The sequence below is a fragment of the Prionailurus bengalensis genome, chromosome B1 (assembly GCF_016509475.1).
Source record: "Prionailurus bengalensis isolate Pbe53 chromosome B1, Fcat_Pben_1.1_paternal_pri, whole genome shotgun sequence".
Classification (NCBI taxonomy): domain Eukaryota; kingdom Metazoa; phylum Chordata; class Mammalia; order Carnivora; family Felidae; genus Prionailurus; species Prionailurus bengalensis.
The window spans coordinates 120,007,791-120,020,794 of NC_057344.1; the positions used below are offsets into that span (position 1 = coordinate 120,007,791).

A 13,004-nucleotide genomic window follows, 5' to 3' on the forward strand; every position below is an offset into this window, starting at 1 on the left:
ACTCCTTTTAAAAATTAATGTACTACCCTTCACCTGAAGGATGCACTAGACAGTAAAACCACCCTCTCTATATTTTACAACACCTAAATTAAAACAGGCCGATCCTACCCTTATAGGTGCCTCCTCCCCCACCAGATATTTCAGTTAAGTAATGACTTTTTATGACCCAAAACTGATTTCTTGAGTTTTGCAACTCTGTGGCTCTAGAAATTGAAACACAGCAAGAAGAAGAAAAAGGTATTAAGCCTATTTTCCTACCTCAACCTTGGCGGATGGTGAAAGGCAAATAACTAGTCCGCACCTATCCCCCAAGTTAATCAATTCACTGTTGAGTTTGATTTCTAGGCCGCTGTCATTCTGGGAACGAGTGTATGAGTCCACTCTTCTCGGTACTGATCCTCTAGGCCAGAAATGCGCTATATTTTGGCACGTGAGAGCGCTGATCAGCGGTTCGCCTGGTTCTATTTAAAATGACTGTTTCATTTCGAGAGGTGCCTCCTCCCATTGGTTAACCGGCCCGGATGGGCAGGCGAGTAAAATATTGCTCACCTGCTTCCCCGAAAACTTCAAGACCACGGGTCAACCAGGGCTAAAGTTATCTAGTAATTAGTTCGTGGTACCTCCCACAGCACATTCCTGATTGGGCGCGTGAGAGACGGATGTGTCGGCGCGCGCTCTAACCAGGCCGGGGAATTCCATTTCCTCTCCCTCCCACCAGCATAAGCACTCAGGGGCGGTGCTTCCCAGCGACGGCCCGCCCCAACCCGAGCCGGTGCTTATTGCTTCTCGCGAGAATTTGTGGATTTGGGGGCGGGCCCTCAGCAGGAAGCGCGCACAAAACTGCCCTTAAGTCATTGCAGAGGTATAGCTCCTGTTAGCCAGCCACGAGGTTCTCGCGAGATCCGCCGCCTCAATACCAAGTGAGGAAATTGGGGGATGCTGCTGGGAGGGGCGTGGGGCTCAATCGCACAGCTGCCGCTTCCATTACCTTCCTCCCATGGTCTCCTTCCGGTTCTCGATGCTTCTCTGAGTCTGAGGGTTTCCGCCGTTCGTCCACCCTTCCCCCCAGCCCATGACCCGCCTCCGGCCCCCGCCCTCCCAGTCCAACCTCCGATCTGTTTAGTAAGAAGGTGCTGTTCCGAAAAGGAAAAGGGGGTAGCATAGATAAACTCAACCCTGGACGTAGGAAGTAAACCGTTCCCCTTCACCCTTAGATTCGTCCTGTGCTCGCGACGGCGGCGTTGGCGGACTGATACGCGGTGGTGAAGAGGCAGGAGGAGGGGGGAGGGGCGGAGCGTGGCAGCTGGCAGTAGTTCCGTCAGAGCGGACATCTTGTGGCTGTGTCGTGCGCGTGAGCCCCGTAGGGCCGGGGAGGCACCAGCTGCCGCGCGGGGAGGAGGCCGAGGCCGCAGCTTGAGGGAGGCCCCGGCCCCTCTGTACGCGTGGGTGTGGACGGCTAGGGGATGGGAAGGGAGGCCGGCCCACTGGCCGGCCGGGTAAGAGGGGAAATACAGGCCTTGGTTGGCTTGAGTGACCAGCCTGTTGGGTGGGGTAGGGTGGGAAGGCTGGAGAAGCCGGGGCCTGTCTTGCTTAAGGGGTGGGGGAATGGGCGCGTCCTCGCGCCTAAGCCAGAGCCTCAGGGGCAGCACGGGCGCGTGGTGGCGGTGGCTGGGCGGGCGCGTGCGGGAGCGCGCTGGAAGGCGGAGTGTAAGGTGGCGTCAGGGGCCGACACAGAATAGCCCTAGCTGCGGGGACGGCAACACATATCAAGCCTTCCCTCTTTTATTTCCTTCCCCTCCCTGGCCGCATCTTTGAGCAGAAACCGAAAGAAGTCCGGAGTCTCCTGTTTCCCCCTCCCCCCTAGCCTTTCTTTGCCCTAGTGACGCCGGCATAGCGCCGACTAGGCCCCGGCTCCTCCTCTGCTGGGCTCCGGACCCTGCCCCGCACCCACCCCTTTCTCCTACGCCTCTTCCTCTCCCACCCGGGTCTCTTCCTATCGAGAGGCCGGGAAGTCAAACTTGTAGCCGCCCCTCCGCTCTTCCCGTCACCTTCGCCTCCTCTTCGGGCCGAAGCACGGCATAGAGGCTGTTGGTGGCTTTGCCACGCCACCCCACCCACCCCGGATCGCGACCGTTTTAAGGGACCTGGATTCATCAGGGTCTCTTCGGGGCCTGTGCGAGTGCTGATCTGCTCCGTTTTTGCAAAAGGCGCCTGTGTCTGGCAGAGCCGGTGTGAGACGAAGAGACCCATCTTTCCCTGCCGCCCGGATAATCAAGAGTTTTGGCCGGACCTTTGAGCACACACCGGGAGAGTGAGGAGCCAGACGAAAAGCACAGACGATGGCGCTGAAACGGATTAATAAGGTAACCCTTGGGGCTAAAGGGAATGGGGTCGTAGAAGGAAAGGAAGGTTCAGTACCAGAGGAAAGCGTGGGGGTGGGGAGGAAGTATAATTATGAAAACGTCCCTCTTTGGGTCACTTCTCTTGGGGGAAGGGAAACGCAGATCTACTTTAAAGAAGTGAATGTTCAAGCTAAAGAACAACACTTGTGGCGAGTGAGGTGTTATCTTGTGTATGTTTTAGTGGAATCGGTGCAAATTAGGGGTGGGGGAGAGTGATTTCAGGCGCCTCGGTTCTGCTTCTAAAAGAAGAGTTAGTCTTGTTTGAGGTCAGAATTGCCGAGAGACGCTCCAGCAGATGTCATGGCGCTTCCTATTCTCGGTGCTTAAAAACTTCAATTGTAAGACCAAGGATCTTAGGCTTTCTACGGGAAGAATCATTGGAAACTCAGTGGAGAAGAACGTGTAAATCTGGCGGGCCCCGAACTTCATTGGGGGTCGGTGTAGAAGTCTCTTAGTGGCTGAAAAGTAGTGAATGAGGTTAGTCAAACTTAATCGACTGGGGGCAGGTTGGTTACACAAGAGTAAGTGGGGTTGAGAGGAGATGGGCTGACACAATGTTACCGCTTCCTATGTTTTGTAGTTGAGGCTTCTCACCCGAAGCTATTTATCTGAGGGACACCGGCAACTGATGTAAAAGGCTTCTGGAAGCTCTCTTCTTTTTGGCTGAGGGGGGGAGGGGGGCGGACGAGGGGTGCGATGGCAGTAAGGGAAGGCTAGGTGTACCTAGTTTTGCCTCGGCTCTGTTAATAACACTTTCGGGGAACAATGTTTCGCCACCTAAAATGTGGTTTGATACTAAACTATCCTTGGAAATTGGGGTGAAAAAAGGATTTTTCGAGGCTTGGGGGGTGAGCGGAACCTCCACCTCCGGAGGTTTAGTCTCATTTTCTTGCTCTAACTTCTATCCCGCATTTTAAGATGGCGGCTGCTTTAACTGGTTCAGGCTCTTTCCGGCATCTCCTTTCCTAATAATATAAAATGATATTCTTTGTTAAATGTTAACTTTTACATCAGATTGTACATAGCTCTTAAGACGTCCTGCTCAAGACTTTATCTATATTCAAACTCTCAGACTGTATTTCCCTTTTTTGTAACTTGTGTATGTGTGGTGTGTTTGGTTCTTGCACAATCGAGGAGGGTGGAGTATTTACAGCTAACTTGAAAAAAATGTCATGGAATAAATTCAGCCTTACTAAAACTAGGAGACAGAGGAGGTTGTGGGTTAGAAACTGGTTTTGATGGGTTACTTTTTTTAAAGGGGTTCTGCATGGAAGGAATGACAAGGACTTGGCTTTACTCAGTAGATCTGATGCTGCCTAATTTTGATTTATTCAATACGTATGACTTTGGAGTTTATTTGACAACACTGATATTATGAAAGATGAAGGTTCAGATCTTCATGGAATGTATCGAGGCTGAAATTTTGAATTTTGATTTAGTCCATCATTGCATTGTCATTGTGTGTTTATGTGAAATATAAACTTAAATCTCTGTGATTTTGAGAGGATGGAAGAGGAGAGGAAAAATTTTGTAAGAGTTAAGATTTAAAGCAAAAAGGATTAAGCATCTCTTTGACCACTTCGAAGGCCAGCAATACATTGGAAAAGCATAGTTAATACAAAGAATATAATATTAAATACAAATCAAAACCTTTTATCTGTGAGAATTAGTTCAGGCTACTAAGATGTGGATAGTTTCAAACCCATAGCTTTTTATGCATGTGGAACTTCAAAGGAAGGTCTCATTGATTTTTTTTCTTTTACAGGTGATACCCAGCTGCTGTGACACCACTTTAATTATTTAAAAGCCCTAGAGAGGCAATATGATGGTTAAGAATTTGAACTTTGGAGCAGAAATGCTCCAGTTAGAATTCTAGGACTGGGCAAGTTATTTGTATGCCTCTATAAAATGAGTATTTGTTACGTATGAACAATAGTTGAGTGCCTAGTATGTTCTAGATGCTAGGACTGCAGTAGTGAGCAAGACAGATTTAGGGTCCTAGATTTTATTTGTTTATTCATTTATTTTAGGATTAAAGAGGTTAGTGTGTGGCTTGGAACAGGCATATGGCATTCAGATTATTACTGCTATTTTAATATCACTTTAATTTTCAAAATCTTCTTAAAGAACTTTCGTAGTTTAGTACTCTTCATTAACATCAGATTGTCTTCTGTTGTAAATATTTTGAAGATATGCGTAATATATTAACTAGACATAATACTTTCCAAATTGGAAAAAACAATATTTATGTAGGACTGTTGATTCAATGTACAGAAAGTTTTTGAAAGGCATGTGGCTTGGTATTTAGCTGTTACTGTCAGAATCACATGGTGAAACGTAAAAAAAAAAAAAAAATCCCAGATCCAAAGAGTATTAGTGAGTGATAGTTATGGGGGACGGTTTTATTAATTTCTGTTCTAGAAATACAGGGTCAAGTAGGCATCGCTATTAGTATGGTATTTCTTGTGTTACGCACTTTTTTTTTTTTTAATTTATTGTTTGGAGTCCCCAAATTCCAAATACTAAGATACTTACATTCTTTGTTGATGCTTTATTGAAATGCTTATTGTTGGATTATTTTTGGCCAGTACTCATTTGATAAAGCTTTTGGATTTGTTTTTTCTAAAGCTTACGTTAAAATATATTGTGTTTCTTAGACCAGGCAGCTTTTTCAAACAATCTTACTTGTTTTTGCTGTATTATTTATTTAATAAGCTGTAGTACGGTTTTACAAGGCTATTTATTAAACAACAAAAATGAAAAATGGGAACTCCCAAGTTGATTAGTGGTGTTTGAGGACCATAGGCAATTATACTACTCCCATTAAACCAGGTAACTACAGTGCTTGTATTTTGGGGAAGTTTAAAAAGAACTTCACATAAAATATAATGTGAGCCAAGCCTAGAAGAGTAACTCATGTTTTGAGGGTTTGCAATGTGTCAGAATTGTTTGAAAACCTTGTATTAACTCACTTAATATTACAACTCAAGGAAGTAGGTACAGTTAAATTATTATCCCCATTTGGAGATTAGAAACCTGAAGCACAGAAAGGTTAAAAAACAAAACAAAAAACCTACCCTTCGTCTCTGATAGCAGAATTGGGATTGGAACCTGGACAGTTTGGCTCCATTCTGTGTCTTAACTGTTATGTCATCCTTTATGCTTTTAGCATTCAAAAAGGTTTTCTTTTGCATCATTCTGCTGCTAGTAATAGCGAGGACTTAGCATTTACTGTGTACCAAACTATTTCCAAGCCCTTTATGGAAATCAGCTTATTTAATTCTCACAACAATTCTGTGAGATGCTCTTTATCATTCCGTTTTATACATGAGGAAACCAACACAGAGGTTACTTGCTACACAGCTAGTGACTGAGGTTCAGATCAGTCTACCTCAAGAGCTTAAGCTCTTGAACTCCATGGTGTACTGCTGTTCTGAACCATTTGTTTGTATTTTATCAGGTGAATGTCATTTTAGTTTTACTACCTGCAATAAGCTGCTGCTCTCCTCTCCCACTTCACTTTTAAATAATGGGAATTTCACTTTATTCTTAGATTATAGTTAATTTGTGAATTAAGATATTCACTAACATAAGTTTTGAAAGCGGGAGTGAATGTTCTTTTTGGTTGATCTCTTAAAGGACTGGGAGTTGCCATGTTCCAACTAATTGCTAGGGGTATCTTAAAATATCTTGTCTCCAAAGAGCCTATAGGCTGGATACACAGTTTTGCAGGTGTTTCTTTAGGATCCTCAAGGCTTTTCTTTTTTTTTTAATTTTTTTTTCCAACGTTTATTTATTTTTGGGACAGAGAGAGACAGAGCATGAACGGGGGAGGGGCAGAGAGAGAGGGAGACACAGTATCGGAAACAGGCTCCAGGCTCTGAGCCATCAGCCCAGAGCCCGACGCGGGGCTCGAACTCACGGACCGCGAGATCGTGACCTGGCTGAAGTCGGACGCTTAACCGACTGCGCCACCCAGGCGCCCCTTTCTCAAGGCTTTTCTGTAGCCAACTAAATTTGTGGGACAGTTGTGTGACTCATGGATACTGAGCATGGTGACCTTGGTGTTTATTTTATGAAGAGGCACTTACCTTGACACTGTTTTCATCATCCTGCTCTTTTGCAGTGTTAATTCTAGTTTTTGTTATTCCTACGAATATAAACTTAAATACTCTCATTAGCACTGGGGGAGAAGCTACTTACAATATATCTGTCACTAGATTATATGTGAATTTAACTCATGGATTCCGTGCACCTTGTTAATCCAAGATACAGTAAATTCTTGCAATTTTTCCAAATACTTTTACTGTAATGATCCCTTTCTAGTAAAGAAAACAGTAGGTTCTTAATGCTGACATAAAGATGTTTTCAGATTAAGATTTCAAATCTTAGGTTGGCTTTTGCATTCCATAATATACGTTCTTGTTCGTGGGTTTTGACATGAGTTGCATTTATATATTGGGAAATTGAGCAGAGTTCTTAATATAGTGTATAGGATCTTACCAGATATATGGAATCATTTCATTTTCTCTGGGAACAGGCGTGATTTTGAAATGTCCCTTAGGTGATTCTGAAGCCTCTCTCTGGTGAAGATCCACAAACATCGGGGTAATCATTTAACCAATACTTAACTGAGGGAAGTTTTACTCCATTTGGCACAGAAGTTTAGTCCCAGGAGATAGAAAATGAGGAAGCCTTGTCATTACCCATGAGAGTCTCTGCTTTGAGTGGAAGAAACAAGCATATAAACACATGAATAGGGGTTTGTCACCTTGTACAACTTAACTTCCAAGAATCTAAGTCAAGTATGGGAAACACTTATTTAAAAGAAATTAAGGGGAGTGTCTGATCTTTATAAGTTGAGTTCTGAGTCTTAATTTTGGCTCAGGTCATGGTCTCAAGGTTTGTGGGATGGAGCCCCACATTGGGCTCCACACTCAGAGCGTGGAGCCTGCTTGGGATTCTGTCTCTCCCTCACTCTTTCTCTGTCACAATAAATTTTTTAAAAGGGGGGTGAAATCTTTGGTTTTATATCAGATTTACCCATTACTGTTTTTTACCTTTTTTGAGAGAGATGCAGGGGTGGGGCAGAGAGAGGGAGACACAGGATCTGAAACAGGGCTCTGAGTTGACAGCAGAGAACCCAGTGTGGGGTTTGAACTCTAGAAACGCAAGATCATGACCTGAGCCAAAGTCAAGATCATGACCTGAGCCAAAGTCAAGATCATGACGTGAGCCAAAGTCAAGATCATGACGTGAGCCAAAGTCGGGTGCTTAACTGACTAAGCCATCCAGGTGCCCCAGATTTACTTATTATTAAAGATAGTTTATTTAGGGGAGCCTGGGTGGCTCAGTCGGTTGAGCGTTCGACTTCAGCTCAGGTCATGATCTCGCGGTCCTGAGTTCGAGCCCCGTGTTGGGCTCTGGGCTGACGGCTCAGAACCTGGAGCCTGCTTCCAATTCTGTGTCTCCCTCTCTCTCTGCCCCTCCCCCGTTCATGCTCTGTCTCTCTCTGTCTCAAAAATAAATAAATGTTAAAAAAAAAATTACAAGAAAAAGATTATTTAAATAATTTGTATGCTCTATTTTGCCGTTTTATGGTGGGTTTTATAACTATACCTAATTCTGTCAAACCAGTAGTATTTTGAAATCAGCAAGATTAAGTGATTTTCGTTACTTTACTGGAAAATTTTATGTTGTTGATTGGGTTTTACTACTAACGGCATGATCTTATTTGAAATTGAACAGTGTAATTAAGAATGAATGCATTTAGTGAATATCTTATTAGCTAAGTTATCTGGCTAGATAAGATTCTCAAAACTATCCTCTGCCTTGTTATGTGTGAAAGGGAAAAATTCGATGAAGTGTTTTATACTTTCCCTAAACATCTGATTTTTATCTGCAACAATACTTTCAGTATAATCTTGTATCATTGATATTGACAACTTTTCATAGCTAGATTTGTCTTATTTGGCCTTGTAGGTTTCAGTTGTGAATCACTACTTGGTTACTTGTTCGTTTTTAGGATGGAGTACTTGTTCACATTCATCCTAGTCTTGTTATCATTTCAAAGCTAATGTATAATTGGATGTTTTCAACCACAGGACTGCTGTTAATTTTTGTTTTTTCTTATCTATGAAATGCCTTGTGTGTTTTCATGTATCAAAGCTGAGAACCTAAATTTGGCTTTCTGTTTTGCCCATTTAGATAATGCCTACAAAAGAACAGCTTTGAATAATTTTAAGTGATTTAAATGGTGATCTAAAGAAAGAAAATTGTAGTATTATTCATTCAAGACATTCTTTATATCTTGAGTAATGAGCAAGCACACTGTCTCACCTGTAATTACAGCTAAACAGGAAGTTACTATATTGTCAGTGATGTAGTGAGACATGGTTTGTAGCACCTACCTCTTAATTCTTAAAGTAAAAGAAACTTTTAGAATTTCGCATAAATTGTAAATTCCAAACTAAAATGATTTTAAAGTGACTGTTTCTTTTCATTCTTTAAGTCTGCAGTTCTATGAAAGTGTTCAGATCCTAAAATATTTTTGCCAGGTTTCCTTCTTTTGAAATAACTTCTGGTAAGCATACATTTCTGAAATGTTTGCTGTTTTCTTCTTTACTATTTGTGTCTACACACAGTATATAGAAATTTCACGATGTTAAAGTTAGTAAGAAAATTTTTGTTTACTTCATAGTAAACCTGATCTTTATAAGAACAATTAGAGCAGTTCTCATCGAGCAATAATTACATAGCATTTTGTCCTATCACTCGTCTGAATATGTACCTTTATATTTTGTTAGGTTGTAAAGGCTTGGTGAGGGTGAGTTCTCTCAAAATTTCTTTAAAGGCACTCTTCTTTCCACTTCATGGCCTCATCTCATCCAGACCCCAAAGCAGTATTTTATGTTGCTGCTCAGTATAGGTTTTAAGAGGCAAGAGATGTCTTTATAGTGCTGATTCACGTAGTTCTACAAATCTGGTCTCTAAGTCAAAAGTTTTGAAAGAAGTGGACTCTTGAGTAAAATACAAGAAATTGCCTGTCAGTAATGGCCTGAACCTTTTAAGTTTTCCCAAAAGTTATGATAGGAATTGTATCTATACTGCTATCGTTATGACCTTTGGGTGATAATGTGCATGATGGATAGTGGAGTATGGGATAACAAATGATTGTGAACATGGTGATGATAATTACTGTACTCAGGGATGGAACCCATGAACTTGGCATTACCACAGTAATTTCATAAATGCTGACTTTGGTTATGTTGATCTAATGTGTAAGTAGTGGTTGTCATTAGAAAGTTCAGCAGGATGCTTAAACGATTATTACTAGAGGCATTAAATCTTACTGGACACTCATTGATATGGCTGCTCTGTAGTTTCATTATTCATAAATAGTTCTTGTATTTCCAATTTATGAATTCTTTAATGGCAGAGACCATTTCTTGTACTTCCCATCATCTCTTTAGGCCTTTGCATTTAATGCCTTGGCTTTTTCTTCATAATCTGGTTAGTCATTTCACCTCTAAAATGAGTAAGATGTAGATACAGTAGAGAAGCAAAAAGCAAATATTTAGCAGTATGTTTAGACTTTAGGTCTTTTCATGTTTTACTTCTAATAGTCAACTTTCGAAGAGATCCTGTGTGCTATAATGATCAAAGCAAAGATCTAAAGATAAGCTGGGCTTTCTTGTAGGAGCCCCACAAAAGGAATGGTCATACTTCTTAATGTTTAATCATGTACCTACAATTGAGAACTCACTGCCTTAAGCTGTACCTTTTGGCTGCCTTTTGGAGAGATTTGCTTGGCTCCTTATCCTATGGGTCTGTTTAGGCTCTTTTTTTTTTTTTTTTTTTTAAACATTTATTTATTTATTTTTGAGAGAGTGTAAGGAAGGAAGGGATAGAGAGAGGGGGCCAGAGGATTCAAAGCGGGCTTTGTGCTGACAGCAGCAAGCCCAACGTGGGGCTCAAGCTCACAAACCGCGAGATCATGACCTGAGCCAAAGCAGACACTCAATCGATTGAGCTACCCAGGTGCCCTGTTTAGGCTTTTAAATGGAATAGAGAAGCATATTTCTAAGTGAGAAAAGGCGTGGATTTTCATACTAGCTAAGTATGCAGGAAGGTTTCAGGAGAAGCAGTTCAGAGGAAGATGATCAAAAAAAAAATTTCCTCCAGAAGAACATACCATGACAAAAAAATATTTAAATTTGGTGAGGAGGTTTGTTTGTTTGTTTTATGTCCTTGTATGCCCTTGATCCATTTTAGTGTCCCTTCAGTGTGAGTGGAGCCTTTAAGCAACTCCTAGTATGTGCCAGTCTCCCCTGACAACTTCTTTTCTATTTTAGTGGTCTTAATAGTTGGCTATGGGGGGCCTGGGTGGCTCACTCGGTTAAGCATCTAACTCTTGATTTGGGGTTAGGTCATGATCTCATGGTTCGTGAGTTTGAGCCCCATGTTGGGCTCTGTGCTGGCAGTGCAGAGCCTGCTTGGAATTCTCTGTCTCCCTCCCTCTCTGCTCCTACCCCATTCACTCTTTCTCAAAATAAATAAACATTAAAAAAAAATTTAGTAAAAAATAGTTGGGCAAGAGCCCACTTTAGTAATGCTATTCTTGGGGAAAGGGATGGTCATCATATGAAGACTTCCCAGGTGCTATATGTGAGCTGTTCTCTGGTCCTTTCCACATTCCTCTCTACTAGGGAGCAAAGAGCTAACAGTTTCAGTACTTAGTATGATTTTACCAAAGACAAAATTACTTTCGGAAATTCATTAAGTGCTTCATTGAAAATTGATCTCAGTCCAGTAAATAGAGTTTCCTCTTGCAATGGAATGGATAATTGTTTTCTCAGTTGGCTTTAATTTAAAGGCCATGTAACTTAAAAAATAGGTAACACTAGATTCACACTGAGTGTAGTAATAAGATGCAAACTAACTGAATGATTATGGAGAAACTGATCCTATGAAGACCTCAGTTTTCCATATCCTGTTCAATCTAGGGCATTTATTCCTTAAGTACAGTGGAGAGTTGGTTTAGTGCAATTGAAATTTTTTTCTTCAGTATGCCAAATGCCGTATCAAATTTTTTTAAATGCATCTTTGATGTAAGGACACCCTTTTTAAAAAGCAGCCATTTTGAAATCTGTTTCTAGATCTCTAATTTTCAAGTGTCTAGTAGATACACTACTTTTGTTTTCCTACACATCCTAAAGCTTAGTATATCCTATACTTGCATGCAGTCTTTCCTCTGATGTAAAATAGAAATCAGGCCTATTTTCGTAAGATTTTTGTAAGGGTAAAATGCTTGGTATTTAAGATCTTTTGTTTTTCTTTTTTTTAATCCTCCATGACTTAGTTCATGTTCTACTCTCACCTGAATTACTGCTAATGCTTCCTAATGTAGTTACTGCTTCTCTGTCCTTGTATTAGGGATTCCTACAATACGGAGATGAGTCTGTGATACCCACAGATTAAATTTTTGTATGGGTATATGGGGGATAGAAACTCTAATAGTTAATTTTAGAAGTGCTTGTCACAAATAGTGTTAAAAGCCAGTGTTCTGGGGGTGCCTGGGTCTGGGTGGCCCAGTTGGGTGAGGGTCCCACTCTTGATTTTGGCTCAAGTCATGATCCCAGGGTCGTGGGATTGAGCCCCATGTTGGGCTACGCGCTGAGTGTGGTGCCTGCTTAAGATTTTCTCACTCACTCTCTCCCTCCCTCCCTCTCTTTCTCTCTCTCTCTCTCTCTAAAAGAAAAAAATTTTTAAAAGCCAATGTTCTGAATGATATCTATAGAAATCCACATGGATACAAGTCTATATATATAGTTAAAGTTTGAAGCCCTGCAAAACAATGCTATATATTCTTAAGAGATACATATCTAGTAGTGTATAAAAATGGGGAGAAGTAGTGGAAACCAAATTTCAAATAACCTTCTGAGGGGCAAGTGGAATTGGGGAGTATGTGAGGGAGCTTCAGGTATATCTGTAGCATTTTTTAAAAATTATTTATTTTGAGAGAGAGAGAATCGAATCCCAAGCTCTTGCCTATCAGCACAGAGTCCGATGTGGGGCTCAAACTCCTGAACCTTGAGATCATGACCTGAGCCAAGATACAAGAGTTGGGCATTTAATTGACTGAGCCACCCAGGTGCTCCTATAGCTTTTTTTTTTTTTTTTTTTTTAAAGTTCATTTTGTGGGGTCAGGGGAGAGACAATCCCAAGCAGGTTCTGTGATGTTCAGTGTGCAGCCCGGTGCGGAGCTCAATCCCACAAACCATGAGAACCTGAGCCAGTTAAGAGTCAGATGCTTAACCAACTGATTCATACAGGCACCTCTCTGTAGCATTTTATTTTTAATATGAAGGAAATATAGTAAAAATGTTCAGCTTTACTTGTCAGCCTGGGTACACAGATTCAGGGGTACTTTTAGGATATGACCTAGTAATTTTAAAAATTGAAAGTTTTTTCTAGTGTACTATTGTCCGTACATTTTTTTAAAAACACCCCAAATTTGATTTGCCTTCTTCCTGCTTAAAAATTTCTGTGGTTCCCATTGCCTTTGGGATGGTCTTTGATATATTCAAAGCTACTGAAAGA

At 41.5% G+C, this 13,004-nt stretch overlaps 1 protein-coding gene across 10 annotated transcripts in view; it reads left to right on the forward strand.

Annotated features, from left to right (window-relative positions):
• The first annotated feature begins 798 nt into the window (after positions 1–798).
• UBE2D3 (ubiquitin conjugating enzyme E2 D3) overlaps positions 799–13,004 on the forward strand; it is a 29,750-nt gene continuing 17,544 nt past the window's right edge. Inside the window, exons 1-2 of one of the 10 annotated variants that reach the window (XM_043571530.1) lie at positions 799–920; positions 2,208–2,363. In XM_043571530.1, the coding sequence (XP_043427465.1) occupies positions 2,340–2,363 (24 nt within the window). In that variant the 5' untranslated portion in view covers positions 799–920; positions 2,208–2,339. The other 9 variants (XM_043571559.1, XM_043571566.1, XM_043571538.1 and 6 more) reach the window with 9 other exon arrangements.